The sequence below is a fragment of the Aspergillus fumigatus genome, chromosome 3 (genome assembly GCF_000002655.1).
Source record: "Aspergillus fumigatus Af293 chromosome 3, whole genome shotgun sequence".
Classification (NCBI taxonomy): domain Eukaryota; kingdom Fungi; phylum Ascomycota; class Eurotiomycetes; order Eurotiales; family Aspergillaceae; genus Aspergillus; species Aspergillus fumigatus.
Window position 1 is genome coordinate 2,581,826 of NC_007196.1, and position 17,475 is coordinate 2,599,300.

General features: G+C 51.5%; 8 protein-coding genes across 8 annotated transcripts; 4 read left to right on the forward strand and 4 right to left on the reverse strand.

Annotated features, from left to right (window-relative positions):
- Positions 1–3,082, forward strand: AFUA_3G10040 (uncharacterized protein). Its single transcript, XM_077804399.1, has 3 exons — positions 1–925; positions 1,028–1,588; positions 1,643–3,082. Exons 2-3 carry the CDS (start codon positions 1,092–1,094, stop codon positions 2,517–2,519), a joined length of 1,374 nt encoding a protein of 457 aa, XP_077660552.1. The 5' UTR covers positions 1–925; positions 1,028–1,091; the 3' UTR covers positions 2,520–3,082.
- Positions 3,083–4,220: 1,138 nt separating this feature from the next.
- Positions 4,221–5,949, reverse strand: AFUA_3G10050 (acid phosphatase DET1; the record flags this gene model as incomplete). Its single annotated transcript, XM_749522.1, has 2 exons — positions 4,221–4,997; positions 5,053–5,949. 2 exons carry the CDS (start codon positions 5,947–5,949, stop codon positions 4,221–4,223), a joined length of 1,674 nt encoding a protein of 557 aa, XP_754615.1.
- Positions 5,950–6,625: 676 nt separating this feature from the next.
- On the forward strand, positions 6,626–8,062 carry AFUA_3G10060 (Dor1-like family protein; the record flags this gene model as incomplete). The annotated part of the gene is made up of 1 exon (XM_749521.1): positions 6,626–8,062. One exon carries the CDS (start codon positions 6,626–6,628, stop codon positions 8,060–8,062), a length of 1,437 nt encoding a protein of 478 aa, XP_754614.1.
- Positions 8,063–8,708: 646 nt separating this feature from the next.
- AFUA_3G10065 (ELL-associated factor) lies at positions 8,709–10,019 on the forward strand (the record flags this gene model as incomplete). The annotated part of the gene is made up of 1 exon (XM_001481568.1): positions 8,709–10,019. The coding sequence occupies one exon, from the start codon at positions 8,709–8,711 to the stop codon at positions 10,017–10,019; it is 1,311 nt and encodes a 436-aa protein (XP_001481618.1).
- A 402-nt stretch (positions 10,020–10,421) lies between these two features.
- On the forward strand, positions 10,422–12,580 carry AFUA_3G10070 (uncharacterized protein; the record flags this gene model as incomplete). The annotated part of the gene is made up of 2 exons (XM_077804400.1): positions 10,422–11,733; positions 11,785–12,580. The coding sequence occupies exons 1-2, from the start codon at positions 10,901–10,903 to the stop codon at positions 12,578–12,580; spliced, it is 1,629 nt and encodes a 542-aa protein (XP_077660553.1). The 5' UTR covers positions 10,422–10,900.
- A 438-nt stretch (positions 12,581–13,018) lies between these two features.
- AFUA_3G10080 (AGC family serine/threonine-protein kinase) lies at positions 13,019–14,800 on the reverse strand (the record flags this gene model as incomplete). Its single annotated transcript, XM_749519.1, has 1 exon — positions 13,019–14,800. The coding sequence occupies one exon, from the start codon at positions 14,798–14,800 to the stop codon at positions 13,019–13,021; it is 1,782 nt and encodes a 593-aa protein (XP_754612.1).
- Positions 14,801–14,902: 102 nt separating this feature from the next.
- Positions 14,903–15,407, reverse strand: AFUA_3G10085 (uncharacterized protein; the record flags this gene model as incomplete). Its single annotated transcript, XM_001481570.2, has 2 exons — positions 14,903–15,152; positions 15,216–15,407. The coding sequence occupies 2 exons, from the start codon at positions 15,405–15,407 to the stop codon at positions 15,096–15,098; spliced, it is 249 nt and encodes an 82-aa protein (XP_001481620.1). The 3' UTR covers positions 14,903–15,095.
- A 304-nt stretch (positions 15,408–15,711) lies between these two features.
- AFUA_3G10090 (dihydroneopterin aldolase family protein) lies at positions 15,712–17,421 on the reverse strand. Its single transcript, XM_749518.2, has 2 exons — positions 16,358–17,421; positions 15,712–16,296 (listed from the first exon to the last, which is right to left on the reverse strand). Exons 1-2 carry the CDS (start codon positions 17,207–17,209, stop codon positions 16,093–16,095), a joined length of 1,056 nt encoding a protein of 351 aa, XP_754611.1. The 5' UTR covers positions 17,210–17,421; the 3' UTR covers positions 15,712–16,092.
- Between the last annotated feature and the right edge of the window lie 54 nt (positions 17,422–17,475).

Here is a 17,475-nt window from a genome sequence, read left to right on the forward strand (position 1 = left end):
AAAAAAAGAAAGAAAGAAAGAAAAAGGTAGAAAAAAGGATTAACTAAAATAAAATAAATTACTACGATACTATGACTCTCATCTCAACATTCAAACTCCAACATGACTCCGCTACGCCTTCTCAACTAAACTCCATCCATCCATCCATCCAGCCACTACGCTCTCTCTCTACCGCTCTACCGCTTTACACCTACACCACTACTCCGTACTCCGTACTCTTCCTACTACTACTGCCCTTTGCCCCATCCTTCTCTTCCTCTCTCCATCCCCTTCCTCTTTCGCCTCTCCATTCTCTGTCCTCTCAACTCGTTGTTCTTTTTCAGTTCTCGCTTGTGAAATCCCTTGTCTCATCTCTCCCATCTCCTCCTATCATTTTCACTCAACGAGCTTTTCACTAAGTGTCGTTGTCATTGTCCGGGGATTTTTCACTTTCGCGCGAGGGAAAGAAATTTAATTTTTCTCTTCCGATCCCCTACAATTTCCCCCCGTCGTTCTTCCCCCCAGCCTATCCTCGCTCCACGAACCCTCTCTCCCTCACTCTTGTCTCCCCCGACTATCGACGGTTCTTGAGGCACGTCCCACTGTTTAGTTTTCAAATCCAACAAAAGCACCGTGTGTTTGTTGGGTGTCTGGTGTTAAACCAGTAGCTCTACTTTGAAAGCAACTACCGTGAGGGAATAATCCACAATCTCGCCGCGCGTAAGGACCCGACAGTCAAGGAAGCCAAACATAAAAACGCGCCCTTAACGATCGCTGATTTTCCTTGCTCCTTCTCTCGTGCTCTCCGTGAACCTTTGTTTTTTTGAATTAGTTGGATTTTCTCTCCATGTCAATCATCTAAGAGAATCTCACCACGGCAAACACAGAGCTGCGGCTCGTTGAGCATCGCTCTCCCCAGGATCAGGGCCTGGCGGACGTGTAGACGGTTCGTATCTGGTCTCCTTACCCTATACTAGCACTATAACCACGTTTGCTTTGTTCTTCACATCGCCTGGGTGTCTTTACTGACCGTTATTTCTCACTACAGCGTTTGATCGTCTACCATCGCCGTCCTGGACTGGTCTCTTTTTCTTTCTTCTCTCATAACTGCTATGCCGTCTTTCTTCACCGCTGGCCTCCAGGGCCTTCCTCCCACTCCTCCTCACGTCCTGTCCGGTGGCAGGATTGAAAATGAGCCTTTTTACATCGTCAACAACTCTGCCTTTCCGCCACGCTATACGCAGAATGGTTGCGAATTCATTGAGCAGTACTCTCAATCCGCCCACTACTCAAAGCCGGCTCCGATGAACTTGCACCCACCATCCGCCCACCATATGCACAATGGCAGAGATTTGACCACTGCTCACCCCGCGTTGAACCAATCGTTCGGCCCCCTGCCCACCACCAATGTACTGCCTCCGATTCGTACCGGCCTACAATTGCCCCCGATGGAGAGTGCCATTCCACCGCAGTATCGCCGCCAAGATAGGTTGATGCAGCCCGAACAACAGCAACGCAAAGAGGAGAAGGCCACCGGAGGTGTAGCCGCCCATTTGGATTATGAGATGGAACAGATGTCCGACTTTGTGGCCGAGATGGCTCAGGGAATGTATGCTTTGTATATCACCAAGATCAACATAGCAGATATTGACTTCGCGCGAAGCGTCTACCCAGGAACCTCGGTCCCTCCCCAGTTTCGGAAATACGTCTACCAGATCCTTTCTTCGACCCGTCTTCCCAGCTCCACGATCCTCTTGGGTCTCTACTACTTGGCCAGCCGAATGCGTATGCTTTCCTCGGCCAACGTGTACACCTCTGGCAGTGGGCAGGTTTATCGCATGCTGACCGTTGCCCTACTGCTGGGAAGCAAGTTTCTGGATGACAATACCTTCCAGAATAAGTCATGGGCCGAGGTCAGCAACATACCGGTTGGCGAATTGAACTCCATGGAACTGGAGTGGCTCTTCGCTTTTGAGTGGAAGCTCCATGAGCGCATCCATGACAAGCAGGACGGCTTCGCATCGTGGCTCTCCCACTGGGAGACGTGGCGTGCAAAGGCTGTTGCTAGAGCCCAGGAGTCGCTTCACAACCTTGCCCCCATTGATACTAATGTCTCGCGGGGCCACATGGTGTCCAAGCCTCTCTTGTCTCCCGAGGGACCGATTCCTCCGCAGTATCAGCGAAGCTCTCATTATGAGAATTCCTGGCTCAACCCCGCCGCGTCTGAGTACTCGCCTCCTTCTGCTCCCCATAGCGGCCCTAACACCCCCGATTACTACGCTGTCGGACCCTGGGCGTATGCCAACCCTCCGCCGCCATACACGCGAACTTGGATTCCTCCGCCGCAGCAGTACATGCCTCAGTCCGCCCCTCGGTCGCAACCTCCGTCCTACCACCATACGCCGTCCTACGCGTTACCGTTTGCACAGAGTGTGTGGACAGGACATGGTTCATCCTGCGGATGCTTGTACTGTGCCAAGCATGTCGAACACTACATGTGTGCAAATGCTTTCGGTCCCATGCAGGCTATGGTCGCCTAGATGGGTGGCCCCTTGGTCTCCATAGCTGTCTGCCTTTCTCTCGCATCGGCCCAATGCCTCTCTAGATTTCTCCGATCAATGACTTCTTGGTTTTTCCTCTTTCTCCATTCCTTTATATCCAACCCTTTTCTTTTTCAGCTCCATTTTTTGATGATACCGTCTCCATCTGCGATGACAACATGCCCTATTCCCATATCCAGTTTCCGTTGTTTTGCATTTGTCGGAAAAGTACCTGCGCCAATCCACCTCATTGTTCCATGTCGGAAAAGTGAAAAGCAACAAAAAAAAGTTTTTCCACGAGCGATATTGGAACAACTCTGTCCATCCCCATCTACGATACAGAGTTTTCTGCATTTACGATATGGCATAGTCTCTTCATCTCAGCTTGGCCTCATACTTTGTTATGTCGCCTGTGAAGAGTGATTGCTCATCGTGTCGCATATTACTCCATTGATTCAATATCTTCTGGTCTTTGGAGTAAAGCAGGTCACGACGATCATGACTTTTCTTGTCCCTTCTTAATGGTTTTTTTTTTTTTTTTTTTTTTGTACTTTGTTTTTTTTCTCTTATGCTTGTTGTTTTTTCTGGGGTTTCAGCATTCCTCCTGGCGGTTGTCATCTATAGATCACTTCCTTCCTTCCATTGGTTCGGTACCCTTTTTTTTTTATTTTTCTACTTTTCTTTTCCAGCGCCAGCTATCCTCGTGGTTACGAGTAATGGCGTTAATATTTCTGCATCCTGGATTTGACCCCGTTCTACTCCTGCATTTGGCCGTCTTGTTTAAGGAACACATCTGTTTTCTTGTGCTTTGATCAGACCCACCGGGATACAGTTCGATTCTGCAGCATGTGCTGACTGTCCTCTTACGGATTGAGGGCCTGGTGGTTGTAGTCTATCTTCGCTACTTTTCGACGAATTGTTTTCAATGCTCTCTGTTTTACATACTTATGTTCAAATGTCGTCGATCAGACATGAACAAAAAAGTGATACTCCCCTTTCAAGTCCCGTCTCATCTTTTTTTTTCTTTTTTTTTTTGTCCCGTCTCTCGTTCGCAGCGAAGTGGCATGGTCTTCCCCCCCCTTTACGACTTCACCATTTGCCCTTTCAATGTAAGTTAGACAAGCATTATCTCTTAACACCTTTCGCACTGCGAAAGGCCATTAAAAAATTGAACTGTGGGAAAGAGACAAGACAATTAATTTCTTCTTTCCGGGACGAGAAGTATATATTCTTTCTCCCCCCCCCCCCCCCCAACGGGTTCTTCAGATATACTCGTTCTGTAAGTGCTATAGATAGTTCGTGTAAACCATCATCAAAGGTTCTCGAGTTCATGGAACGTGAACTCCATCGCAGACTAATCTTGAGATTGAGCTCTCAGGGGTACCTGCCTTTTTAGTCGTTGTACCTTCTGACGGATATACTGGTTAGAACCACGTCATTATTCGCCAGACTACTTGGAGAATAAACGAAATAGTATTGTGAGCGTTCCTTTCTATTCTCGCTCCATTAATTAACGCATCATTCTCATATTATGCTTCTTTACATGGTATCAATATGGAAACTATCGTGAGACATCTTAATAGGGGGTTAGGTTAGATTAGGGGAGCGTAGACGGCCATACGAAAAGAGTGACTGAGCGTGTGCATGTGCAAAATGTGGAATAGGGAGATAATGATGGAGGGTGAATGCATAAGGATTCGATCAGTAGACACTCCCTCGGATGCTCTGGTCATGCTGTCGTTCGGCCTCGAGTTCGGCGTCGGCGTCATCTTCGGCATCTTCGCCGTGGTTATTGTCGTCGTGCGCGTGTTCGTTATGGCTGTCTTGTTGGGAGGGTAATTCGGCAGGGGTGTACGTAGTGTCTTGCGACCGGTTCGTGTCAACGTCTATTTCTCCCCTTTTGGAGTTGCTGGGATTCGCCGAGCTCGAGTGGTGAGTGTGGTTATGGCTGTGCTTATGGTGTGAGCGCGTCCGTTTCGGCCGTTGGACCTGCTTGTTGTGGCTTTCGTCGTCGCCGTCGTCGGTGAAATCATGCGACGAGTTCGGCTTGTGTTGGTCGAGTCGGTCGCCGGAGAAACCTGCGTCCTCGCGCTCGTCCTCGGACGGGGTGACGCTGTTTTCGCCACTCAGGGAACTGCCGCCGTCGCGGCCGCCGAGGTTGTGGAGAGCGTAGTTTGACCTTGGTGGGTGGAGGAGATGATCCTCACTGTCGCGGTGAAACTTGGCTAGGTTGGGCCGTCTGGGTATCGGGTTTGGGCTCGAAGCAGCCCTCGGATGAGGGCTGGGCCTTTTGGATGTTTGAATATTACGGTCCGTGTTGGCATCAAGGCCCGTAGGAAGGATGGTGGGTTGCGAAGTAGCTTCAACGTCCCGTTTCGACGGATCGTCAGAGGGGGCAATAGTCTGGCCCGTCGGTCTAATGTCTGAGGAACAGTCTCCTAGTGCTGGCTCAGGGGCCGTGATGTACTGCTGGTCGACCTGTATTTTCGCTATCAGCATCATTCTCCTGTGACTCGACCGAGGGATAACTTACATTACTTCTCGTGGACGATTGCGTCTCACTCCCAACACGCGTGGGGTCACCTCCAGTCGTCCGTGAAGACCGTAAGGACCATTTTCTGTGGAGGCCGTGGTTACAGCCGTCGGGGCATCCGCCCCATTTGCGTCTGATTACGACAGGAGTGGAGGCAGGGGTGAGAGAAGTAGCTGAACCGAGGTCTTTGCTCGTTCGCTCCCGTTGTCTCTCGTTTTCCTTCTCTTTCCTCAGCTCGGACCACGTACGCAGCTTGTTCTGAAGGACATATTTCCCATTGTCGGGGTTAAGTTTCATGATAACGAACTCGCAGTGATTGATGTTGCGTAGATCTTCAAAATATTCAACACTCCAGTGATACCATTTCATCAAGAAGACCCTCGTCATGAGTCCATGGGTTACCAGTACGCAGACACTGGCAAAATCATCCTCCCCGAACAGTCGCCAAAGCGACTCGTTGAAGCCGCTGATTCGGTCATAGGCATCCGCAGCAGATTCACCATTCGGGATTCGATAGAAAAAATGTCCATAGTCCGCCCTTTCCAACCACATCCGTTCCATCTCCGCAGAGCACGGCTGAAAATTGCCAAAGTCCTGCTCTCGCAACCGTGGCTCTTCATATACTTTGATAGTATGCCTGGGAAATGGCGACGGGGACGGAGAATCGGAGGTCAAAGACTCGAGGATCCCTTCTGTAGTCTCCCGAGTCCGACGGTAGGGTGAGGTAAAGAAGTGTATCGTGTCATCGGGCCGTAGAAGAGCGCGCAGCTTGCTACCTGCCTCCCTTGCTTGTCGATGTCCTTCGGGTGTGAGCTGGACCCGATGATCAGGGATCGTTTGGTGGATTTCCCGATTTTTGTTTCCTTCTGACTGCGCATGGCGGATCAAAATGATCATCTATTGACTGAGTGAGACGCTGGGGTGTCAGACAGAATGTGACCGAGGGAAGCTAACCCGCGGTTTACCCATGATTGACACAACATCAGTTGATGTTGGGAGGAGAGCGGAGATAATAGTAGTGCTGAAGTCAGGTCGCGGTCAGGCAATGACGAGTTATCGGATTATACACCCGGAAGTAGTCTTATTTGTTAGCTCTTCTGTCTTGTCAGGGCAATTGTGATCTGAATAATAAAACTCCAAAGAGCAGAAAGTGATGGTTCTGAGATGAGAGCGGCGGCAGTACCTGAGTATCCCTCAATTTGGCTAGTGTATCAAAAGTGAGATGTTAAAGTTGCAAACAAGCCCTGGCCAGTGGGTTATATAGCAATATCTAGAGCCCTCTATATCATTGGAATAGACTCTATAATGGAGAAATAAAGATTAACCCAGACAGAACTGCCTTAGTTCCGTTAAGACGTTGGAGGATGGGATGGTCTGGCGTAGGCGTCAAGGAGGAAATGCGGAGATGCGTTTGTTGCCGCAATGGCTGCCGTACCGCATCACCACTAGGTAAGAAGGTATTGGAAACTTGGTCACATCAGCTTTAGTCAGTTCTCCTCCCATCACTGGTCAACTGTACTTGGTTTCGTTGAACTGCTCGCCTTTACAGAAGGGAACAGGCACGGTATTCACCATGACTGACTATCTTTACGACTTGTTAGCTCCTCATTTCTCTCCAGCAGATGCTACCTCAACACCGTTGGCTCCAGATCACGACACAACAACGGCTCAGTACTTAAACCGACTCTCAACGCTGTCCCTGGAGGCTTTAGAAACATCAGAACCGCAATCTCTGGCGCAATCATCGCATTCTACCCTCCTGTCTCTCCAGGCCTTATCGAATCGCTCGCACAAGGCCTTCATCACTTCTGCCGGTAACCTCTCTCAGCTCCGTATCTCGATTCCCCAATTGACCTGCAACACACAAAATCTACGAGATGCAATCCCCAAACTTGACGAAGAGGCGGTCCAATTTTCTACCAAGTATAGCCGAGCCGCAGAGAACCCGTCGCTGGAGCGGCGAAAGAAGGTGATGCAGCTGGCGAGGAATGTCGATCGACTTGCCGACATTCTGGAACTTCCCTCTCTTCTATCGACTGCTGTCTCATCGGCAGCAACAAGCTCTGTTGCCGCGGGCGGCACCTCGTTTTCTACAACCTACTCATCTGCTTTGGATTTATACGCCCACATCAAGCGATTACAGACATTGTACGCTGATTCTCCCCTTGTCAAGGAGGTCGCCTCTCAGGCCGAGGATGCGATGAAGGAGATGACAACGAATCTGATAGCAGGTCTCCGTACACAGAACCTTCGGTTGGCAGCGGCTATGAGAATGGTAGGCTGGTTACGTCGAGTGGCTCCAGAATTGGAGGGCTTCCACAGTGACGGCGGAACCGGCACCGGGGAAGGCGCGCTAGGTGCGTTGTTTCTGGTTTGCAGATTGGCAAATTTGGTTTCGACACTAGAGGCATTGGATCCCTTACGGGAACTAGCAGACCAGGAGACCCAGCGCAGAACCCAGAATACAGACCAGAAGGAAGGGACGTCGAACTCGTCCTGGTCTCACGGCCACCAGACAGAAAAATTCTTGAAACGGTACATTGAGATCTTTAGGGAGCAGAGCTTTGCAATTGTTTCCTTGTATAAGAACATCTTCACCCCGGACCAAGCCGAGTCAGAGTCAGTTATTGCAGGATTGCGAGGGATTGATTCCCGTGTTAAAACGAACTTGTCACAGCCAACTCGCCCGGATGATCCCTTACAGTGCCTTCCACCAGCTTTGGCAACCTTTCCTATGCATCTCGTCCAGCTGCTGACTGACACATTACGCACCTATCTACCGAATGTCCAAGATAAGAGCTCGCGCGAAAGTCTCCTGACTCAAGTGTTATACTGCGCTGCTAGTTTGGGAAGACTGGGAGGGGACTTCAGCATGATCCTGACGGAGATGAGTGCCGCCTATGAGTGGGAAGAGGTTACACGGAAGCACCGAGCCTTGGCAGGGCGGTTGGATCAACTCACGGGAACTGCCTCCAGAGTGACCCCGCGGGTGACTTCTCCCCTTCACTGAACAACAGTCGCGAGATATAGAAGTTACTGCAGTATGCTAGACTTTTGAGGTCCTCAACGATTGACTATCTCCCAGCTAATACTCACGATATCCATACGGGATATCTGCCACTGAGGGTCAACGGGTGAACGGTTGATGGGGGCCTGGGGCGTCCTCACTGGCGAAGGATTGGCCCCAGAGACTCTAAGCCTATTCAGGTCTAGCTGCGGGCGCCTTTTGGCCTCCGCCCTCCAACGTTGTTTGGACCGCCGTCATCTTCCCTCCCCCATCACATCCCATTTCCATCTCTTTTGATCTCATCTCGTTGCGTTTCAGCGCTTCAAACTTAAATGGCAGATTGTAGCTGATATGTCTAGCTACTCTCTGCAACATCTCTTATATACCTATATTCCCTCGTGCTTCCTCTGTTCCTATTCCTCTATGGTCGGATTTTCGTTGTACTTTCTCCCTCACCCTTCTTTGTCTCCTGCGGTGTGACGATCTCCCTGGTGTGTAGTTGTCCCGTCTCTTTGCGCTTGACCACACAAAGAAATGAGACCTTCTTATACGGCATTTTGAAGAGCACAGATTTTACATACATTACGCTCGACTTCCAGCGCACTTGTTCTCTCTCTCTCTCTCACTCTTGGCCGGAGTCTTATCTCAAATGGCCGCCTCGGCTCTGTTTCCCTCGGGTGGATTAATTGATCCCACCAAAGACTACCCTATCATCTTGGGTGAACAATTGGCCGGAGGAGATTCGAAACCGCAGTCGAGATTAATCAACATTCAGTATAATTATAAAACGAAGTCCGCATCCTCGCAGCAGCGCACCCATATCACCCGATCTACGCAATGTCCGGACCTGTATACCCTCACGATCACAGACAAGGCACCGAATGCCGATAATAGTGTTATAACATACTCTTACATAGGCAGCGTGGACCCAGAACATGCTACGTCGGAGTCCCGCGAGCGGAATCTTGTATTGGTCTTCGATCCGGACCGTAAGGTCTTTGTTCTAGAGTCGATTGCGACGCAGTTGAATTTCAATCTTCGGTCGGCACCTAATAAGACCGAAAAGCAAGTGACAGAGCAGTATGCGCAGCTGCGAACATTGCATGATGATGATCAGGGTTCTGGTGACGACGGAGCAGTTGAAACGGCCGCTGACACCGACGACGGTCCCGCTGATGCCAGCAATCCCTACGACTACCGTCACTTCCTGCCAAAAGAAAACGCTGACGATGACAAGTCTGTTTCAGATGGTGCAATATCAGCTCATCTCAATGCCAGTAAATCTAATACCCCTCTGATGACCGCGACTGCCAAACCTACTCCAAGTCCCCAAGCTCGATTTAAGCCTCAGACCAATCCTCTCCGTCGGCAAGCAGGCCCGAGCAACCCTTCTAGAAACCAAATGAAAGCTGTTCCCAAGACGAATCTGGAGCCTTCAGCGCAAGTTGAGCGGGAGGAGCCTCAGGAGGAAGAGATAGAGGAGATCCCGGCTGGCGGAACGAAATCATCCCCTTCGGACACTGGAACCGAATTGGTATCGTCCTTCAAGGCGGCTCCGTCACCAGGCTCTAATATCATAATTGATGGAGATCTGATCATCGACATGGGATCGCCCCCTCCATCTCGTCCCGCTTACAGGGTTAATCCAGCACACTTCTCGTCCAACAATACCCCAGGAAACGAGGAAGATGACGATGAGGAGGAGGAGGAGGAGGAGGAAGAAGAAGAAGAAATGGAAGCTCTCCGGCTACCATCTCCTGTCGGTCACGGTGGTGCTTCGTCTGAGAGGGTGGAAACAGCACCCCCAACACAGGAGGAAATTGAAGATGATGACGATGCACTAGCGGCTGAAATGGAGGCTGCTTTTGAGGAAGAAGCGAGGAAGCAGGAGTACCAGCCACCCTCTCTGCAGTACCACGTTCCCAGTGAAGATGAGAGTGAGGTTAGCGAGGAGGAATGATACCTTTCTATTCTATTGTCTTATTTTTTCCCACATTTTGCATCTCAGCCCTAACTCTGATCTGAATTGTCACGATACCTTTGTCTACAGTATTATGTTTTTCTGTGTGTCGGATTTATTTGCGTGCATGGCGTCGTTTTGGAGTTTTTGCAGCGAGGGCACTGGACCCAGCCCAGTCGACCAGGCACTAGAGGTTAATGATACCACGATCGACTTATAGTTGTACACAGAAATTCAACAGATTCATTTTCTCTCAGTTGAACTCGTCAGTTTCATGTTGTTAGATACGGATACTCCTCGTACTGGGTCAACCGGAGCCGATCTACATACCCCGGAACAACATGATGATCCGGGCCTTTCGCATCCGCACATCCAGACTATCTTTTGAAGTGTTGCGAGACTGACACTGAGAAATCCAGACGTCACAAGCCCACAGTTTAGCCTATATTGAGAGCCGCTTTTGATCAAATTGGAAGGGTTACTCCGGCTACTCAAGCAGAAGCGTTTTGGAGCTTCTTCCGCACCTACCAATCACTCGTTTGGCAAATCGCCATCTGCTCGTCTCAAGGACGCTTCATAACTCACTTGGTTGCGAAAAGTCAACTCGCGGTACCACGAGGCTTACCATGCGCTATGTTTGATACGAACTCATAATACACGCAATTCTGGCATCTCCTTGCTGCGAAGGGAGGACAGACACGCAGCACCACGTGCGGTCAGCGCGCCCTGCGCAGCTGTCCTCCTCGAAGAGATAAGACTTGACCGAAGACCGTTTATAGTCCAGAGCGCTTTCCGACAAACATCGGGCGGAAACATTGTACCAACTTGACTCGCAACTTAGGGTGATTGACCCGCGACAAGACGATCTCCTCGATACGGTCATGGCCTCGGCACCGTCGCATTCTTCGCAGAAACGGCCTCTACCTGCTGAGCCGAATCCCGTCCTCCACGCATCGCAAACACAATGGCTCTTCACAGATGAAGAACTCACTCGTACGCCATCCCAACTCGACGGCATGAAGATGGAAGCGGAACATACTAGTCGCAGCAAAGGCGTCAATTTCATTACCCAGGTCGGGATCATGCTGAAGCTACCCCAGCTCACTTTGGCGACCGCAGCCGTCTACCTTCACCGGTTCTTCATGCGCTACAGCATGGTCGATATACCTCAACGACCGGGTATGCATCCCTATCCCATCGCGGCCACTGCACTATTCTTAGCTACGAAAGTCGAAGAGAACGTTCGAAGAATGAGAGAGCTTGTGGTGGCCTGCTGCCGAGTGGCGCAAAAGCAACCGAATCTGGTGGTGGACGAACAATCCAAGGAGTTTTGGAAATGGAGGGACACAATCCTGCACCATGAAGACTTACTCCTGGAAGCGCTCTGCTTCGACCTACAGCTCGAACAGCCGTACCGCATCCTCTACGATTTTATCTGTTTTTTTGGCGTGAATGACAACAAACCGCTCCGCAATGCCGCATGGGCCTTTGTCAACGACTCCATGTTTACCGTCCTCTGCCTCCAGTTCACCGCACGCACCATCGCTGCCGCCGCTCTATATGCCGCCGCGCGGCACTGCGACGTGGGATTTCCGGACGACGACCGCGGTCGAGCGTGGTGGGAGCAGATTGACGTGGATCTGACGCAGGTGCGTCGCGCCTGCATGAGGATGGCACAGCTCTACGAGAACAATGCCATGCAGAAACATAGCCAGTACTACCCGACCACCCCAATACTGTCGGACGAGGGCACTGAGAAGACCAGGATCCCGCACGCTGGCAGTCCCGCAAATCTTCCTCCAGCGGAGTCAGACGTCACTCATGGACGGAAACGATCGAAAGAGCCGGAAGACAGCGGCGAGCCTCGAGGAGATGGCTCAGCACCTTCCAACGGAGAGCGTTCTCCAAAAAGACCACGCAGGGATGCGGATGCCGCGCCACGTGGCAGCTGGCAGGATCAACAGAGCCCATCCGCTCCTTCCTCGCAAAGCCTGCCAAACGCAGGAAGCCCTTCCTCCTCCTCTCAGGGCCGACCCCATCTCAACGGCCAGGCACCTCCGTCATTACCTCATCCCCCCGTCCACCACCGTCACCCGCATCCCCTACCGCCCGCTCCCCGTCCATTCCCACGTCGAGATAGCGACCACCATCCTCCGGGCGGCGGAAAAGTGGCAGGTCCGAGGGAAGCCGATCCAATCCAGCAACGCATTGACGAGATCGTTTCGCAGAACATGCCGTCGCACGGTGCTCCACCAGTACCACCACCATCCGGAGCCGGAGCGCGAATCCCCAACAGACGAAACTCAGTCGATCGCCGCGGACCCGATCGGTACCGCGGGTACGAAGATCCCGCGAGACGACGGCGGTCGTCCTTCGGAAGGAGGTCGCAGTCCTTCGAGGAACAGCCTCCACCGCTCCCAGGACACCCTCATCATCAACCTTTACCCCCACCGCCACCACCTCCCGATATTCCTCAGCCACCACCTCCACCCCCGCCCTCCCAAACGCAACAAGCTGCTCAGGAAGACGAAGGCGGGGGCAGTGAAGAAGGAGAGCTTTGATTATGGTTTTCCCGTCCATTTTGGACTCCATGTGTTCTACGACAGCTACAATTATAGTTGCTGAGAACATGCATAGTTTCAGACGAAGAAAAGGAGGGAGTCTCTCTAACTGCCTGACTTATGGTGACCTGGCATGACGCTGGACTACCACATGGGTCATATAAATTATTTCTAGCGGCTCGATCAGTTGCTGCATTCACTGCATTCATGCACTACTCCTCGAGCATGCATTGGTTGGGGGGTGGTCGACTTTATTTGGATAGGATTTTATCAAAGATTCCAGCAACATAGAACGGATATTGTATGATGCCTTTGATACTTGAATTGTTAAGAATCCGCAATATACGATTTCCAAGTAAGATCTCCAGTAACGGGCGTCATAGTAGAACTGAAACAAGGCCGAAAGTGAAATGCAACGATTGGACAACAAGGAGAGTGTTATCGGTAACATTGGGTCGTGATGCCAACTCCATTGTTGTCAAGTAAGCTGCTGGAAGCCACAAAGCTGAATCCACCGAACGGGTCATTGTCGCAACTCATCCCATCCGGACTTGTTGACATTGCGCGTTGGCTGGGGCGTTGGCGAAGAGAGTAATAATCGTCAAAGCCGTTGCTGGTGACGACCGGACTCAGCGGAAGGGTGGTAAAGTCAGCAGAGAAGTTCTCCGCCAGAGCCGGGTCCGTGACCACAGGGAGGATAGGGGGAGCAACCTCGCGACGCTCGAGCGCTTTCCAGTCAATCTTGCGGAAGAAGCGATGGTTCTTGATGGTCTGCAGGTCCTTGGGCATGTGGTAGCCGAGTCGCTTGGAGGGTTCCTTGCGCAACAGGCGGGTGAGAAGGTCTTTGGCATCCGGACCAAGGAAGTAGGGCAGCGTGAGCTTCTGCTTGACGATTTTTTCCTGCAGCTTGGCGTTGTTGTTGGCCTTGAAGGGCGGGGAGCCGGTAAGTAGATCGTAGCCGAGTGCGCCAAGTGACCACCAGTCGCAGGCTTTGCCGTACGGTTTGCCTTGAATGACTTCGGGAGCCATGTACTCAATGGTGCCCAGGGACGAGTTGCAGCGATCGTCATCGTTGACTGCGATCTTGCTGAGGCCGAAGTCGGTCAGGAGCAGATGGCCATCGCGGTCCAGGAGACAGTTCTCCGGCTTCAGGTCGCGATAGATCACACCCACATTCTGGTGCAGATGTTCGAGAGCGAGAACCATTTCAGCCATGTAGAATGCGGCAGCATCTTCGTCGAACATGCGTTCCATGGCCAAGTGGTGGAACAGCTCACCACCCTGGGCATATTCCAGGATGAGGTACAGCTTTTCGTGATCCTGAAACGCGTAGAACAGTTTCACCACAAATGGATGACGGTTCACACTTTCCAAAATGGCGCGCTCAGTCTTGGTCTGCTCCACAAGTTTCTTGTGAACGGTGAGCGATGCCTTACGGAACTGCTTCTGAGCATACAACTTCCCAGTGAGCGCATGACGTACAAGCAGTACGGTTCCAAAGGAGCCCTTGCCCAGGCAGAGTAACGGCTCAAAGTCTGTGGTTGTCATCTTGCGGCATAGCTGAGTGCGGACATCCTGCGCACCAGGAAGACTCGCAGACGTTTCTTCCGCTGCGGCATCGGAGCTGACGAAATCATGTTCCAGGGGTACTTCGTAACTAGTCAGGACCTCTGTCTGATCGCTGTCCGAGCAAACGCTTGCATTGCTCGGAGTTTCAGAGCACAGGTCACTCTGCGCAGCCTGAGCGCTACCGCTGCCGGACAGACTGAGCGAATCGAGTTGAAGCTTCAGAGCGCTCACGCCACATCCAGCAGGCTGGACCATGGGACTATTTCCATCGCTCTCTGCATAAGCGGCTGCTCGTGACGAAGGACGAGCCTTAGCGCTTGTGGTCGAGAAATCCGAGTCTTCGTCGCCAGAGGCAAGTGGAGTAAATCCGCGAACGGTGGATATGGCCCGGGGAGCTTCACTTGTCTGACATTTCTTCTTCTTTTTGCGACGGTCTGGTCTGCCGGACAAGGCCTCAATGTTGAGATTGTGTGCTGGAAAAGGATCAACTTCATTGACATCCTTGGTGACCGGAACTTGCTTGCGACTAGGACTGCCACCACTCATGCAAAAGCGAGTATCAGGATTATTGCCGAGCAGGGCATAGTTGCAAGGTTGCGACATGTCCGCCTGGGGTGCAAAGACATCTCCCACGGAAAGATCATCATGCATCGGTGCATCCATGTCTTCGGCAAAGAATCCCGGTCGAGGACAGCGACGGCAACGTTCGAACAATCAGGTCAGAAAGCGCCAATAAGCACGCTTGTGATTCAGATCTCAATTCATCCACTCCACTTCTAACAGTAAACAGGCACAAGCCTATCGAAGAGTATCTGATTGCGCAAAAGGATTGTTAGCTCCCTTTCAGACATTGCGGGTTAATCTCGAGGTGAAACGCGAAACAGTACGCAGCAGCGAGTGAGAAGACTATCCAGGGGTGTGCGACATACCTTCAACGTGAAAAAATTCAGAGCTGAACGCACCGCTCCCACTCGTAATCTAGCAGGAAGTCACACTCGTAGCTCTGAATATCTCACAGTTTACCGTCCGCCCTTCTTCAGGACGGACCAGGGACCCCTAGCCAAACCACCTCGGCAACCGAGAAGTCGAACAGCAGGGGAGCCGACAAGTCTTGAATATTAGACAGCGCGTATTCCTCCAGAGATCCGGGAGGAGCGAGCCCGAAGGTTGGATTGAAGGTCAAGGGATGAGAGTCGGCAAGGCAGCCAGCAAAGCGGAGAGAAGCGGACGAGGACAGGGAGGGCGCAGACAGGCACATAGAGGAACGGCAGATATGATAAACGAGGATGAGAAGGTGGATCAGTATCCAAGTGACTGGAATAGTATGGTTATTCCTGGGAGCAAGAAGGAAGGAAGAAATGGCAAGCTGAATGTCAAGAGATCCAACTTTCATCAAGAAAAAGACGCCTGTTGACACTGGAAAACGATGCTGGAGTTGCGGGGCCAATCAGAACGCGAGTGACCTAAGCGAGACTATTCCGCTTTGAGTAGACTGCTTTCACGTGCTGCCGTTATTGGATCGAGATCGCAAGGATAATGGTCGGTATTCTTCATTTAGACTGAGCAGGTGTACGTTTGCAGGTCATACGAAGAAGAGGAATAAACTATCTTAGACTGTCTTACCTGCATATATCGCCGAGCTACTCGTTAAGTGGTCTACGCGGCAAGGTGGAGGGAGGTTACCGTCAGAAGAGAGAACTACACACATACAGAGGACTCACATCCTGGTCCAACACGAAGTCATGAACAGTAAGCCTGCCTATGAAAAAACTCCATACAGTTGAACGAAGAGAGGTCGCTTCAAGACCGATTTTTCTTGGGTATTTGTCCATGATATGTGCCCAGTAATTAAGCTAACAGGAAGCTGAGAGGGACTTACAGTATAGGACTAGGGATGTCAGGAAATCATATGCACAAAGTCACACAATTTATTGGGACTTTAGCTATACCCTTCCTCCTTCCAGATCTGATTTCTCGAAGAATGCCTGGGAGCGGGTGATTTCTATTCCAGATCTCTCCACAAACGACAGGGCGCTGGGTTTCTCGACCCTCACTGTGACTCGTTCGTTGGCAAACTGCACGGTGACTATGCGCGCAACGAAGGTAGCCAGTGCCTCCACGGTCTGGAATGCAGTCTCTTCCACTTGCTGAGACAGAGAAACGGAGGTCAGTTGACGGCAGGAAATAGTACGACGAGGAGTGGCCTACCTCAGCAACCCTTCTCGTCATCTCCTGATAAGTATCAACAACCGTCGAGCCCCAAGCCAATTGCCCAGGGCCCTTGAACTCCAATGAGATGATAACAGCCTGTTTCTCAACCCTCTCATGGGAATTCACTCCAAGGATACAATGGCACCTGATACCATCAATTCGGAACTCCTCCTCTAGAACAACAGGGCAACGTTCCCCGTCAAGCGCTGTACTCTCATCACCCTGCCGATACCCCCAGACAGTAACGCTCCGATACTTCAAGCCTTCCTCCGCACGCAGCAGCGCCTTGGGCAACTGCAACCAGACCTCGCACTGCCCATACACACTATCAATGGGCGGACTCGCCAACGACAGCCCCGCGAGCGGCGCCTGTATCTCCGCCGACGCACTCCCTCTCCTCGAGCCTGGATGGCAATGAACATGCGACATTCTCCGAATCCCGGCAGCCGTCTCATCGAGTAGCCCCAGGCCGCAGTTCGCGACAATACCCGCAGTCAGCCTTACATCCTGCCCGATCTCTGTGCGCATCATCTCGTCCCTCCGGCTTCCGTCTGCGCTGACCATCCGCTGACTCGGGGAGAGGCTATGTTTTCCCATGTTGCGGATGTCTTCTTCCAGGCGGCGGTAGAGCTTGCCGTAGTCGAGGGAGAGAGAGACGTCATCGGCGGCTGCGGCCGCGATGGCGGATGAGTAAGATAGTTTCAGTGATGCAGTGCACGGTTGTGGCTTTCCGTCGCGATGCCACGGGTCTGGTGCAACGGGCAAGGGGAGTTGAATGTTGCGAAGTTGAACACTGTCCAGGACGGCTGGGTGGGAGGGGATATGGACGTTAACCCGTTGCTCGGCCATGATTAGGGATAAAGCTATCGAGAGTAATGTTTCTCTTGTTGTATGGAGACGGATCTGCCCAAGTATCGGCTTTCAAGCTCAAGAGGGTAGATTTGCTGGTGATAAGAGCAGTATCCTAGGTATATTCGTGAGCAATGCCCCTCTTGTGGGGCAGAATAACGATAAAATCGAGTCAATTGAAATAAGAAGATGTATATATATATATATATATATATATATAAAATAGACAAATAAATAAGGCTCTCAGATCATTCCACGCATTATAT